The 15,566-nt window shown below is 37.4% G+C and overlaps 2 protein-coding genes across 2 annotated transcripts; one reads left to right on the top strand and one right to left on the bottom strand.

Moving 5' to 3' along the window:
• Positions 1-8,025: 8,025 nt before the first annotated feature.
• LOC105841287 (uncharacterized) lies at positions 8,026-9,208 on the top strand. The gene is made up of 2 exons (XM_021346374.3): positions 8,026-8,233; positions 8,310-9,208. Exons 1-2 carry the CDS (start codon positions 8,026-8,028, stop codon positions 9,206-9,208), a joined length of 1,107 nt encoding a protein of 368 aa, XP_021202049.2.
• A 3,279-nt stretch (positions 9,209-12,487) lies between these two features.
• On the bottom strand, positions 12,488-15,222 carry LOC105841278 (uncharacterized). Its single transcript, XM_062671981.1, has 4 exons — positions 15,147-15,222; positions 14,666-14,816; positions 13,021-14,359; positions 12,488-12,493 (listed from the first exon to the last, which is right to left on the bottom strand). The coding sequence occupies exons 1-4, from the start codon at positions 15,220-15,222 to the stop codon at positions 12,488-12,490; spliced, it is 1,572 nt and encodes a 523-aa protein (XP_062527965.1).
• Positions 15,223-15,566: the final 344 nt, after the last annotated feature.

The following is a 15,566-nucleotide window of genomic DNA, read 5'->3' as shown; positions in this document are numbered from 1 at the left end:
GCGGTGGTACCTACCCGTGCGGACTCACAATAGGTCCTACCACCAGTGGTTACGCAAATTATAATTTTGCGGGTTTGATTTTTATTACACGAAATTTTTATTATTTTTATTACAGTTCAATACAAGTATTGTATAGGTTACTATCGCCTGACACTCCTGACATAGAGTTGCTGCATACCAATACTGATATAAGATCTGACACTTTATTGTGCATCATAAGTAAATATGGTCTGGGCATTATATACCATTGGTCTGATCCTAGATTAATTGCACATAGCCGATTGCACCACAGGGTCTTAATATTAAATGCTTGATCATCCCACCTGTTACATTTATATGCCTCGTCTAGAAATGTCTCAATGGATTTTCCTGCTGACCTGACAGACTGGAGTAATCCCATCTTCTCGACCATAACTGCCAATCTTGTTGCCAGAAGTACTAGTCTTCTCAACGTGTTATCAGGCATTTTAGAAGAGAAGAATTCATGTAATCCTGCTTTTGTACTTTCATGTTCCGGCAGTGTGTTTTGTTCAGTCATATAACCTATTTGTAGCGTAAGATTCCTCTGTATTAGTGACCATGTTTGACTGATCTGGTCATTCTCTTTAGAGTTGATTTTCCTGGCTGGGGTTTCAGATGCTAGAACTTCTTGTAACAGCCTGGAATACACAGCATGGTCAATTATCAGATCTTGTGCCTTGACACCCTGTCTCCTCAAGGTTTCTATCAAGATTTTATCATCCAATGTGGATTGACCTTCTTCTAGCCTCCGCTTAAAGGAGACAACTTGTGATAGCCTAATTGCTGTATCAAACTTACGTTCGGTGACAATTGATTCTGGAGAGACTAGTGCTACCGTTCTTTGACTCTCGAAGATGGGACATATTGGCTTTGAATGCGCACACATACTAAGATTCGACAAATAACATTGTCAGGTTAATATCATTTTATATTATCCCTCCACTCACACTGACGGCTAAAACTATAACAAAACTGATAGATTAAAAAGACTCCCAGTTAGGAATGTATAGTAATGTTGTATCGTCTACAGTCTCTGATCTGAAATGATTGTTCCAAGAGGATGCATCAACAACTATGTATAGAATATAATGATCTCTATATGCAAGGCGAAGCCTCCTGAATGCAATGATCCTTCTAGCCAACTCAAGTTCGGACAATGTCATGGCTTGCTCATCACAGTAATATTCAAGGAATTTCATTGCATTTTTCTCCTGAGCCAAACTACGGAACCTTTCCTCGTACGTCTTACACCCGAAGAATCTGGGGTCTATTTTGAGTTCCTTCTCTTTTGGTACAGCTCTGATTACCTAATATTCGATAAGTCCATCAAGAGTCTCAGACTTGGCATATAGGTCTATCAAGACCCTTATTCTATCACGACTAACATGCCAGCGTTACCGTCTACAGTGTTGAGAAATAAGATGGAAACATTATTGCCTAAAATCACTAAGAATCAAGACGTCAAGAATCTGATTCAGGCTGCTAAATCAGTGTCCAGTCAGGAGTTCATTAAGGCCTTAGATTCATCTAATATATTACCTGCTCGTGTATTTGCTGCTCTATATGCAGCAAGTCCTAAAGGGATGTTGTCGGAATTTCTCGCAAAGTTTGAAACAGCAAGAAGTGTGTTACAAGCACTTATCTTAGGAAGCGGAAAGTATGCGGCTAGAAAAATGCTAAGACGACTAGTTAAACAGGAACACATTTTACAGAACTGGAGAGTCAATGTTATAAAAGGTCATGTTCGTGGTTACGATTATATGCATATTATCCTAGGTAACAAGTGCCCAGGAAAGGCCGCGAACTTAATTAGGGAAGAGTCATGGCGAAAACCTGTTGAGACAGTCACTATGCCTCCTCTTCAGCACCAAGTATATATGACAACACCTGAAAGAGGATCATTGAGTATGCATGATATCAAAAGTCATTTTACAATTAAATGTAACCAGTCCACAACTACCATTACCGAAGACGGGCGTCCTCACTACAGCACAGGGAATTTTAGACCTTTCGAGGGATACACTACCAGAACTGGTACCGTGGAGCCCACTATGAGTTTTATTGAGAAGGATGTTTTACTATCGAAACTGCAAAACGTCATAGAATTGGCTTCATGGACAAACAAGACTGGACTGAACAAAGAGAAGACTGCATCAATCAACAGTAATCTGCATCTGCTGATAGCTAAAATTGTTGAACAACACACTGATCATGACTTGAAGGTATTTGCACCATTCGTTGGCTGCCGACGATCTGGTACAGTTCAACATCATATCAGATGTCCAGGATACAGAGAGTCTATAGTCCCCAATACTCTACTAAATATGTATACACATACAGAGGGAGAGTCTGATTCCAACATGCATGTGAACTCCCAGCCTGGACAACATTACAAGATTAATTTCCTACACATCTACTGTTATGCTGTAGTTAGCGTCTTCTTGCACAATGAGATTTATTGTACGCCATCAGACAATAAAATCGTATGGTGTGTAACCCGGGATTGTGAGGAGTGTATGAGCCCTATTGATAAGACCCCGATTGTCATAGATGAGTCACTAATTGCAGATATAGATTTCTCGGCATTGAAGATCACTACATTAACAGAAGATGCGATGGATGTACTCAGGAAATCATTGGATATTCATGAAGGACGTGTCTATATGGTACCTGATGAAGAGACTAGGCTAGAAAATCAAATTGCATGTGAGGGAGTAATCCAAGAATTGTTGGAGACATTAGTGATGTCTAAAAATGCCTTGATTACACGATACACTCAGCATGCAATGACAAATGAAGGAAAACAAGTGTTAGGGGCGTTTGCAGTGAAGAATAAAAGGAGAGAGATTGGATTATCGGAATAAAGAGACTCTCACCACAAGACTTGATGGAATGTTTAGTGTAAATGATGTTTTGTATGATTGTGTGATAAATAAATGTGTTGATATAAAATAAAGTATGTATGTGTTGTTGTGTAGTGTAATTATAATAAAATATTATAAAATAAATAAATACATGTGAGTCACCCACAGTTCCGATTTGAATTCTAGTGATGAACAAAATACAAAATAACATAGTTCAGGTAGCCGCAGAAAAACAATCAGAGCAAATAAACATTAATGAACCTGTAACAAAAGAAGTTTCTCTAAATCAAGATAGTGGAGAAAATAATACACCACAAGAAGAAAAGAAAATGGAAAGGAAACGTAAGAGGAATGAAGAAAGCTGATCTAAGAAATGCTGGAAAACGATACATTAGTAAGAAAAATAAAGCAATCAAACCTCGTTCTGTTCAACCAGCCTGTGGTGATAAATGTGGGCTCAAATGCTGTGAAAAGATAACAGTAGGTCAAAGACAAACAATTTTTGATGTGTATTGGAATCTCGGCCAGATTGATGCTCAATTTTTATTTATTTATTGTGTGGCGTGTAGCCATCATACAACGCAAGATAATTGACAGATGCCTGAATCTCGCTTACGACATTTTCCAGATAAGCTTGCATATATACAAGTTCCGAACAACAACATTCGGACCGTCGGTCTATCGAGCAATGTCACCCGCTCGGTGGAAGATCTTTCCCTCCGTCGTTAAGCCTCTCTACAACTAGTGACCTGCGACGAGATGTGAACACGCAACCTTCTGATTCATCATCAGCGCATCAAGAACTTCGGCTACCACAATCCCCGCAATCTCGCAGATAAAAGCACGTCATTGACAGTCGTCCCACAGCAAGCCAGCATCGCAGCCTCAACAGGACCATCGCAGCCGACACACCGCGCTTCCTGGTCCTACGGCACGCAACTTCACTGCCTCATCACGCCGCTACAGTTCATCGCAGCCCACGACCGGATCATCAACGCTTGGGGTCACACATCTCCGGCGTGGCAGCTCTGCATCACATGGACTACGCACGACACGCACGCAACATTCAAGCTCAGTCTCGACTCACCGCAGACTTCGAGCAGCACTGGCGACAATCACGCAGCATTCAGTTCAGTTTCGACTCACTGCAAACTTCGAGCAGCACTGGCGACACGCACGCAGTATTCAAGCTCAGCCTCGACTCACTGCAGGCTTCGAGCTGCACTGGCCCTTGCAAGCTAATCTCAGCACGGATAACGCTAACTAAAAATGACACGACCTCCAGTCTCGGAGGGGAGTGATGTGGCGGGTAGCAATCATATAACGCAAGATAATTGACAGATGCCTGAATCTCGCTTTTTTACGACATTTTCAAGATAAGCTTGCATATATACAAGTTCCGAACAACAATATTCGGACCGTCGGTCTACCGAGCAATGTCACCCGCTCGGTGGAAGATCTTTCCTTTCATCGTTAAGACTCCCAAATTGTACTGTCAAGATGAGTGAATCTAATGAAGAAATTCGATATATTTTAAAATTTTATTACAAAAAGGTGAAAATGCAACGCAAGCCGCGAAAAAAATTTGCGATGTTCATGGGCCTAGTGCAGTATCTATGAGAGTAGCACAAATTTGGTTTAAGTGTTTTCGATCCGGAAATTTTGATGTCAAAGATACACGTCGCTCTGGTTGCCCTATTACGGATAAAATTGATGTAATTTTTGAAAAAGTGGAGCAAGATCGGCATATCAGTAGTTACGACGTAGCCGAAGAACTGGGAATTGACCACAAAACAGTTTTAGTGCATTTGAAAAAACTGGGTACGCAAAAAAGCTCGATATTTGGGTACCTCACGAGCTCACTGAAAGAAACCTAATGAACCGTGTACTCATTTGTGATTCTTTATTACGACGTAATAAAACCGAACCATTTTTGAAGAAGCTGATAACTGGTGATGAAAAGTGGATCACGTGCGACAAGAACGTGCGAAAAAGGTCGTGGTCAAAGGTCGATCAGGCTTCACATACTGTTGCGAAACCCGGTTAACTCGCAACAAGTTGATGCTGTGTGTGCGGTGGGATGGGAAGGGCATTATTTATTATGTTACCAATAGGCAGGTCGATTCTGAACTCTACTGCGAACAACTTATGAGATTTAAAGCAAGAAGTTGAAAGAAAGCGGCCGGAATTAATCAAACAGAAGGGGTGTGGTTTTTCATTATGATAATGCTAGACCTCACACATCTTTAGCCACTCAGCAAAAATTAGACTGCCAAAACCAATTGTCGCGGTATTTTGATTAGAAGCCCTAAAATTTCTATAGCAATGGGATCATGTCCCTACCTACAAGATGGCAAAAAGTTATCGAACAAATGGTACCTACATACTTTTATTTATTTATTTATTTATTTAAATAAGCACTGCCACATCACAAACATCTAACATTGAAAATAAATTTAAACAATTTAATTTATGGCCTGATGCATGTGACAACAATGGCGTACATAGCATTGGCAATTCATCGGCTCGAAAATTGAATACAATAATAATAATAATTAAAAAAAACAGTACTATTTGTTGAAGTATTAATAAAAATGTCTAAAAATTTCATGTCATATCAAAAAGAACAAAAGAAGAAACGTTAATACAATGTCAAGCAACAACAAGTCAGTTATAGAACAACAAATGATTAACGATTAAAGTTAAGGTGCGTTTTTTCTCTCTTTTCCTATTTTGTCCCTAAATAAACGCAACTTGTCGTGGAACACATCAAGATCGGGTATCACTGTGATAAGGGAATGATACTCATCAATTATTCTACGGAGAGGTGCCTGCCGTCCCAAATTAGATTTTACAGGTGGGGTGCAGAGAATATATTTGAGTTTCCCGCGAGGATAGGTACGGGGAACCTTTAAAGGCATGTTCTCTAGAAAGTAGCTACACTGATATTGACCGCTCACGACTTTGTGGAAGAAGGACATGTCCAATAAAAGTCTCCGTTCACGAAGAGAACACATTCGAAACCTAATTAGGCGCTCCTTGTAAGGATTTCTGTGCGAAAAACCGCTAGAATTATAAGCTAAATGCCTAGTGAACGTTCTTTGAATGCTCTCAACGTGCTGCGAATGCACGGCATAATACGGATTCCATACAACGCTGGCGAACTCAAGATGACTGCGCACCAAAGTTTGATAAAGCAAGATTTTGGTGCGCTGACGCCTAAATCCGCCCGAGTTACGTTTCAAAAATCCGAGCATTTGAGCTGCTTTTGTGACAGACTTGTTAATGTGCGAGGTGAATTTAAGTTGACTGTCAACTATCACGCCAAGATCTCGGATTTCGTTAACTTCTGCCAGTACTGTACCATCAAGCTTATATTCCGTAGCAAGTTGCTTTCTTTTTCTAGTGAATTTAATGTGAAAGCATTTATTTGCGTTGAGTGTCATACTGTTACAGCGACACCATTGTAGGATCGCATCTAGGTCACTTTGCAATTGGCGACAGTCGACAACAGAAACTATTGTTTTGTATATCTTGAGGTCATCGGCAAATAGTGACACCTTACAGTGACTTACTTTATCGACTATGTCGTTAATAAAGATTATGAAAAGAAGGGGTCCCAAATGTGATCCCTGGGGCACACCGGTATCTGCAAAATAAGTTTTTGAGTTAAATCCATTTACAGATACCGACTGAGGTCTCTGTTGCAAGTAAGACTTGAACCATTTCAAAAGTGGGCCATCCACACCGAACCCATATAATTTCCTCAAAAGAATTGAATGGTTAACTCGATCAAAAGCACTGCTAAAGTCGGTGTAGATGGCGTCAACCTGCCTGCCTGAGTCAACTTCATCAGACACATTGGAAATATAAGGGACCAAGTTAGTGACGATTGAGCGACCACGTCTAAAGCCGTGCTGTGAGTCCGAGATGCTACTGTCCACAAGCCGAAAGATTACAGGATAGACAATCGATTCAAATAGCTTAGAGAAGTAAGACAGGATGGAAATAGGGCGATAGTTTTGAACGTCAGAATTTTCTCCTTTCTTAAAGACTGGTACTTTAATTAAATGTAAATAAACAATATTAAAAAATATTGTGAATTTTTGTTAAAAATTCGCGGAACCTTTTTCCCCAGCCTATTATTTTAGTTTTTTTAAGCTGAAAGTGCCAAGTCCCTGACGGCGCGTGCTTTTAAAAACCATTAGTTCATGACTAATAAAGATGGGACGACAAACAACACGTGCAAGCATTCATCGAAATCAACACGTGCAAGATAAGAATCGTAAACAACATCGTCCTACCACGTGTTTGTTGTTGAACTAACTGAGTGGACTGTTTTGTGTTTTGTGGTTCTTGTGAAACATAAACACTTTATCACTATTACTGGGTGTTTATTGATATTTATAGAAAGTACAAAGGTTGTTACAGGCACAGCGATGGAAGCGAATTTTGTGAATGAAAATTATGACTGGTTTAAGACCTAGTGAATGATTTAGAATGAATGACATTAATGTAGGTTTGCTACATGCTCCCGGCCAGCAGCCACAATTTTTTTTATAGGGATACAATTATATAATAAAACATTACATAGCTAACCAGTCTTTCAATTACATATGAACACGTTAAGTTGAGCAATACATATAATAAGCACCTAAGACTATTAAGAATTACTCAATAACTAATCAGTTAAGCAAGGACGATAAATTATACAATTTCAAAAAGATAGCATACACAGTTATGAAAAATCAGCTATATAAACTATCTTAACTATCCAAGGACGGCTTGGTTATAAAATTCTACAAGATAGCATGTACATTTATGAAAAATTAGTTATATAAATTACACGACTCTACAAAAAAATTTTCGTTCTTTGTCCTAAAGTTTATACTATTATTTTCCAGTTAGTTATGCACAAAAACGAAAAGAAAATACCTTTTTTCGGTATAAAGTTTGCTTTTGTGATAGTTATAATAATAATACTCATTTTTCAATTTTTTCATAAATTTTAATTGATTTTAATATTTTTAAAAAGACCGCGCTGTGAGAGTGGGGTATTAACGTTTACACTGTGCCGCTAGATGGCACCCGAGTGATAAACAACCATCAGGTGTTATTTACAAGCCCAGAATAACTTAAAATGTCGTCACGAAAGTGCAAATACGATGCTGATGCATTTTGTTTTATATGTGGTCAATTTATTAAAGTTCGAGACGTGAAATATGAACTAAAGACATCTCACGTTCTCTGTGAAGCCTATGAAGCATATTTTGACTGTCCTGTACGGAATCAAGATAAGCCATGGGCTCCACATGTTGCTTGTAGTTATTGTAAAAGGTGTTTGGAAGGTAAGCAATTTTTATTTAATTAAGCGATGAATCCAAAATAATATAGACATATTAATTTTTATTTTTATATTTTTAGGTTGGTATCGAGGTGAGAAAAGGTCTATGAAATTTGCAATACCAAGGATTTGGCGAGAACCAAAAGACCATATTACTGACTGCTACTTTTGTATGGTGAATCCGAGTAAAAGACGTAGAGGTAAAAATGCAAAATCTATTGAATATCCTGACCTCGAATCTTCTTCTGCTCCAATTGCTCACGACCTGACACGACCAGTACCTGAGCCACCAAAAAAATTATCGCAGAAAAGTAGCTCATCTTTTAGTTCTTATAAAAGTAATTCCGATAAGGAGTTTTTGACTACACCTGAACAACCAAAACACTATCTCATTACTTCAGAAGATTTTAACGATCTAATTAGAGATTTAAATTTGCCAAAAAATAAAGCAGAGCTTCTAGGCTCTCGGTTAAAACAGTGGAATTTGCTTGATGATGTTAAGATCACGGATCAGCGGACTAGGCATGAAATGTTTGCAACGTTTTTCACGAAGGAAGATGGACTTTGTTTTTGTAATGACATTAAAGGTATGTTTGAAGCAATTGGCATACCCTGTGTCCCTAGCGAATGGCGTTTATTCATTGACAGCTCTACAAAAAGTTTAAAAGCAGTTCTATTGCACAACAGAAATAAATTTCCGTCTCTTCCAATTGCTCACTCAGTACATCTTAAAGAAAATTATGAAAGTGTCAAAATTTTGCTTGAATGTGTAAAATATCGTGAGTATAACTGGGAGCTGATTGGAGATTTTAAAATGGTGGGATTTTTAATGGGGCTACAGGGTGGATATACAAAGTATCCGTGTTATTTGTGCTTGTGGGATAGCAGAGCGGATTCTAAACACTATATTCAACGGTCATGGCCTGTAAGAACAGAATTGTGTGTCGGAAAACAGAACGTCAAATTCGAGCCGATTTAAGTTAGGGTTGATGAAACAATTTGTTAAAAAACTGGATGAAACTTCAGAAGCTTTTGGATACTTAAAAAAAATTTTTCCGAAGTTATCGGAAGCAAAGGTTAAAGCTGGGGTTTTTGTTGGTCCGCAAATAAGACAGATTTTCGCCGATGAAAAATTTCCAACGTTGCTGAATCGTACTCAAAAAGCAAGTTGGAACAGTTTTAAAGCAGTAGTTTCTGGATTTTTAGGAAATAATAAAGCTGAAAACTACGAAAAGTTGGTTGAGGATATGCTTACAAATTTTAAGGCCATGGGTTGCAGGATGTCATTAAAAGTACATATGCTGCATGCTCATTTGGATAAATTTAAAAACAATATGGGAGCCTATTCTGAAGAGCAAGGACAACGTTTCCATCAGGACATCATGAATTTTGAACAACGCTATCAAGGCCAATACAATGAAAACATGATGAGCGACTATATTTGGGGTTTATTGAGAGAAAGTAGCTATGAACATAAAAGAAAAAGTAAAAGTGTGCACTTTTAAGTTATTTTCCACTTTTCTGTAAGCTAATTTGATAGTAAAACTTAATAAAAATAATAAACATTTTTATTTCAATAGTTTTATTTTCAATCAAAAATTAAAATCCGAGATTTTTAAAAATTTCGTTCAATCAGTCTTCTAAGCACAAAAGCAAAGTTTTTCATGCCATATATTTTTTTCCGTCTTATTACGACCTAAACTACCGAAATTTAATGCTTTGCAATCAAAGTCAAATTTCATGTTGACCCGTGTTATCTTAACTAGAATCTTAACTATCCAGTTTTATTTCTAAATTTGTAAGTACCTATAGAAAGATGCACAATATTACTTTTATATAATATATGAAATAATCAAATTAAATAATGCTTTTTGCATTTTGAACTTAAAATGTTAAAACTATTTATTTCTGTAGGTACATTCTTACATAAACATAACATGAATATTATATGAAAATAAGTATAATATTTAAATGTATGTGCCTATATAACTGTTGTTTTTCTATTTTAAAATAGTCACATACAATACAAACTTAAATCTATGTTTAAAAACTTAAATGTTATTTATTTATTTATTTACTTGTAACTTAGTCACAATTAATAGGAAGTAAACAAACTTTAGTAACTGATCTCCTGTGAGAGTTACCATTAGGTGTTTTCACCTCTACTGTTCTTACATTATTATCAGACCCTGAGAAAACATTAATGACTCTGGCCATTGGCCAATGAAGTGTGGGGTATTGTCCTCCTTTAAAATAACTAGAGAGCCGATTTTAATGTTGTCTACAGTGTCTCTCCATTTGGGTCTGCTTTGAAGGACATTAAGGTATGATTTAGTCCATACCTTCCAATAATTTTGATACATATTACAACAAATATTCCAAAATGATAATCTATTTAAAGGTGTGTCTAATACATCTTTTTGCGGCAACGCATTCAAAGCAGTACCAATGAGGAAATGGCCCGGTGTTAGATAAGAATAGTCATTGATATCTGTGGACAAAGGGGTAAGTGGTCTACTGTTTAGAATTGACTCTATCTCATACAGGACAGTACATAGTTCCTCAAAAGTCAATAATGCTTTTAAGATCACACGTTTTGGATGGAAAGGGGATGGCCCATTTTAGGCCCAAAGCGGACAATAGATTATAGAAAAAATACTTAGTGCATTAATTTTGTCATAAATAAATATGCATTTACTTTCTTGCAAATAAGCGCCACTATAGTTTACAATAAGTAGTTTAAAAAAAGTAACTCTATTGAAAAAACAATGATTTTTATTTTTGCGGGAAAAATATTGCCAGCTTCAAATCCTTTTACGTATGAAGTAAATATTTTGAGTATATAAATAAAACATATAAATAAATCATTTTAAGTATTATCATTCATCAAAGATTTTAATGGATTTTATGCACATAAAATAACATCGAAGACATACCCATTGGACTTTAACTTGTAACTATACTTGAGACCTTAGAACTTATATCTCAAGGTGGGTGGCGCATTTACGTTGTAGATGTATGTGGGCTCGAGTAACCACTTAGCAACACCAGGGTGGCTGTGAACTCGCCCACCCATTTAAGCAATAAAAAAATCTTTACTAGTATTGTTATTTAAATATGTACAACTAAAACAAAAACATAAAAAATAATGTGTACTCGTAAAAAAAAGATTAAGATATAAATCAATTATCGGTTATTTAAAAAAATAATCGATATATGAATTTCATGTAATTATTTTTCTTTATACTGACAACACTGAATTTAATCTGACTGACTGATACTTCGTTTGCTGCTTGTGGTGTTGTGCTTGCGTACAAAATGGATGTGTTTTGATTTTTCTTCGATTTATTTTACTTTTATCAATAACGTTTCATACTACGACTAAAAAACATTGTGTGAATTGTGGTTTTACCCTGACCGAGATTTAAAACCGTGCATATGCTCTCCTTTGCTATTTTTAGATGATACTAATTGTGTATGAAGATGAAGAAAATATAGATATTTAAAGAATTAAGTGTGTTTTTATACCCTATTGGATAAAAATACATTAGGAACATCTTAAACATTAAGAAAAGAAAAGTTCTTGAAGTATCTCACAATCCGACACTTATTTATATAGAAAATTAACCTCAAAACGAGTTTTTATTTTTATTATATTTTTTATAATAGTGGCGTCAATTTCAATATATTTTTTAGATATCCAATACATTTAAGAATTTGAATCAGTACATTTTTATAGTAATATTTGATGTCCATCTTGGGCCTAGCACACTATGGAGAGTGGGCAATCCCCTTTGTGCTCTTGACGGCAGCCTCCCACAGCCCGCCGAAGACAGGTGAGTAGCAAGGTATGAAATGAAAATTAATACATTGTTGTGCTGCATGTGATTGCACCTGTCTGCGGTGGTCTGTAGAGTTCTGCAGTCTGTATAGCTCATCTAATTGACTCTTTGCTTCCTTGAAAGTAGACGCATTATCGCAGTAGACATCACTGGGCAGGCCACGACGCGAAACAAATCGTTTAAAGCAGGCTAAAAACGCGGCAGTGGTCAAGCTAGAAACGAGCTCAAGATGGATAGCCTTCGTTGAGAAGCAGACGAAGACACAAATATATCCCTTTGTAATTAACGCGCGCCTAATTCGTGACTGTTTGATAGAGATTGGCCCAGCAAAGTCTATGCCTACCTTTTGAAATGCTCTACTTATGTTCACTCTGTCAGGGGGCAAAGAGCCCATCAGCTGCTTAGCAACTTGAGCTTTAAGCCTGAAACAAGTAATACATGAATGAATTATTTTCTTAATTTGTCTAATACCATTGATAATCCAAAATCATTGATTAAGTGACGACAAAATCAATTTTTGACCTGCATGTAAATTTTTTACATGTTCATAGCTTATAATTAATTCTGTAATTCTAGACTTACTAGGTAATATTACAGGATGTTTTTGTGAGTTAGGTATTGTAGCACAATCTAGACGGCCACCTACTCGTAATAAATCACAGCCATCTACAAAAGGGTTAAGCGGTTTTAAATTACCAGATATAGGTTTATTTTGTTTAAGTAATGATATTACATCTGCAAAATATTTTTGTTGTTCACACTGAACAATTAATAACAAAGCTTCATTTAGCTCGGCGCTAGTTATGTAGTTAAGCTTATTCTTAGTTGAACGTGGGATCGAATTATTAATAAATCGACGTACATAGGCAAGTACACGTTGCATTTTGTTAATATCAGAAAATTTATTAAGAAAATCTAAATTTAAAGAATTAGTTTCCTGACCACAAACCATAGCACTCGAGAGGGGCAGAGGATCAGCAGCATCACCAGACTTCAGCTCAGGTATTTTATCTGATATTTTAATATTTACTTTTGTCGGAGAGTAGTTACTGTTATGTAAGTAACCGGGTCCCTGCCACCACAGCGTGTTGTGCTCGAGCTCGTTGGGCTGCGCGCCGCGGCTTAGACAGTCTGCAGGGTTGTCTCCCGTCCTCACGTATGTCCAGAGGAAATTTTTAGTAAATTCCAAGATCGTCTTTACTCTGTTTGCTACATAGGCATTTAGTTTTGTAATATCTAGCTTAAACCACGCCAGGACTATTTGAGAGTCAGAGAAAAGAGATACATCATCAATATGTATTTTTAGAGATAACAATGAATATACTCTGTGTACTAGTTTAGCTAGTAAAAGCACGGCATTTAGCTCAAGTCTAGGTGTTGTTAGTTTCTGGCTTAATGGAGCTAGTCTTGATTTCGAACAGAGTAAAGTGACCTTGACCTTACCTACCTTGTCGACTTCGCGCAGATAAAGACAGTAACCATATGCTGCACAGCTGGCATCTGCATAGCCGATCAGGTGTGAGCTGGCTGCCTGCTGCATAGTGACATTCCTAGTGATGTGTATAGGCTGCATGCTATGTAAATTATTATAGAACTCTAACCAAGCTGTTTTAAGATCATTAGGCAATTGTGAGTCCCAGTTGATTTGAGCTGCCCATAGTTTCTGAATAAGTATCTTTGCAGAAACTGTGATAGGTCCAGCTAGACCCAGTGGGTCGTAAAATCTGGCGACAAAACTAACGATTTCGCGTTTTGTGAGAGGCATGGGCCCCTGTTGGTTAGGAGTTGATATTTTGAATGTGTCAGTATTAGTATTATATGTGACCCCTAATGTTTTTATATAGTAATTTTGTTTTTGTATATCGACATCATCAAAATGTTGTTTATCTCTAGGTATGTTTTGCAGGATTTGAGGAGCATTTGAAGACCATTTATGTGCCTGAAACCCTCCCAGAGCTAGTAATTGTATTAATTGATCTTTCATTTCAGATAAAGACTCCAAAGGGTTACTGGAAGTGAGAATGTCGTCGCAGTATGTCTGATTTTGCAGAATGAAAGACGCCGCTGGGAAGTCAGCCTCGTACCTGTGTGCTAGTTCAGTCAGAAACCTAGTGGCTAGATAGGTTGAGCATTTAAAACCATATGTAACTGTATTTAGTTCAATACACTTGATGTTTTCATGTGGTGAGTCGCGCAATAGTATAAGTTGCAGCGAACGTTGCTCTGGATCCAGCAGAATGCACCTAAACATTTGTCTCAAGTCTGTACTGAAAACAAAGGCGCCTAACCTGAACAATAATAAAATGTCAAATAGTTCTTTCTGTACTGTAGGGCCATTGAGTAACAGATCATTGAGAGATCTAAACTTATTTGTTGACATTGAGGCATCGAATACTACTCTACACTTAGTGGTCTTTTTGTCGGGTCTCAAGACAGGATGATGAGGAAAAAAGTAGGTAGGATCACTAGTGAGGTTATATTTGTGAATATCAACATATGTACCATGTCCTAACGCAACATATTCATCAATAAAGGCTTTATATTCTTTGAGTAACTCAGGATCATTTTTAAACCGTTTTTCTAAGCTATCAAACCTTTTTAAAGCTTGGTAAATTGAATCACCGAGCAAATTATTAACTTGACTGAGCGGGACTTTCCACGGTAAGCTGACCTGAAATTGGTTGTTGTTCAGTTGTGTGGTCTGTTGAAAGTGCCTTTCAGTTTCCTCAAACTCAGATCGTTTTTCTGGGAAAATTTCAGGCACGGAATCGGTCTTCCAAAAATTTTTAATTGTGTCATTAATATCATAGTCGCAAGATTGACAAAATAGAGAAATAGATTGATTTTGTGCTTGCTTGTAGTGACATATGTTTGGAAGGCTACCTGCATAGACTACACCAAACTTGGTGTATAATAGATTAGGGGATGCATGCTGGTGCTCTGGATCGACTGGGCTGCTAGGTGGTGATGGTCTGTTGACATGATGCTCAGGCTGGGGTAGTAATGAAATAAGCGCAGGCAGATGAAGATGCAGGGTTCTTCGAAGCTTGGTTCACAGAAGCATTGGCAACAGACCTTCGCTGTTGACCGTAGACTGGCTCAGCTCGCTGTATAGGAGGTGTATTGTTACCTCGGCTTGTTGACTCTGCATTCTCGAGAGCTAGGGCTCGTTTTTCATTGAATAGTGGAATTTGAATCACTGGTAATTTAATTTTTTGTTCGGATTGATTATGGCTTGATCAGTGGCTTAAGTTCTCTTTCAGCAGCATTAGAGCATTGATATACCTTTCTTCAAATTCATCAGCTTTGCTCGTTGACTTATCTCCCAATGCGAACGCTTCTTAACAAAGGGTTTCAAATTCAGCATAGGTCGAAATAAGTCTTGACTCCAAGACTGCTAAAGAAGCTTTGGAAGTTGCATTTTCGTCAATAACTTTGTTAATGCTTCACAGCCCACCTGATGTTAAGTGGTTACTGGAGCCCATAGACATCTAC

The sequence above is a fragment of the Bombyx mori genome, chromosome 14 (assembly GCF_030269925.1).
Source record: "Bombyx mori chromosome 14, ASM3026992v2".
In the NCBI taxonomy this organism is placed as follows: Eukaryota; Metazoa; Arthropoda; class Insecta; order Lepidoptera; family Bombycidae; genus Bombyx; species Bombyx mori.
Note: the sequence above shows the minus strand (reverse complement) of the source record. Positions and strands in the feature narration are given on the sequence as shown.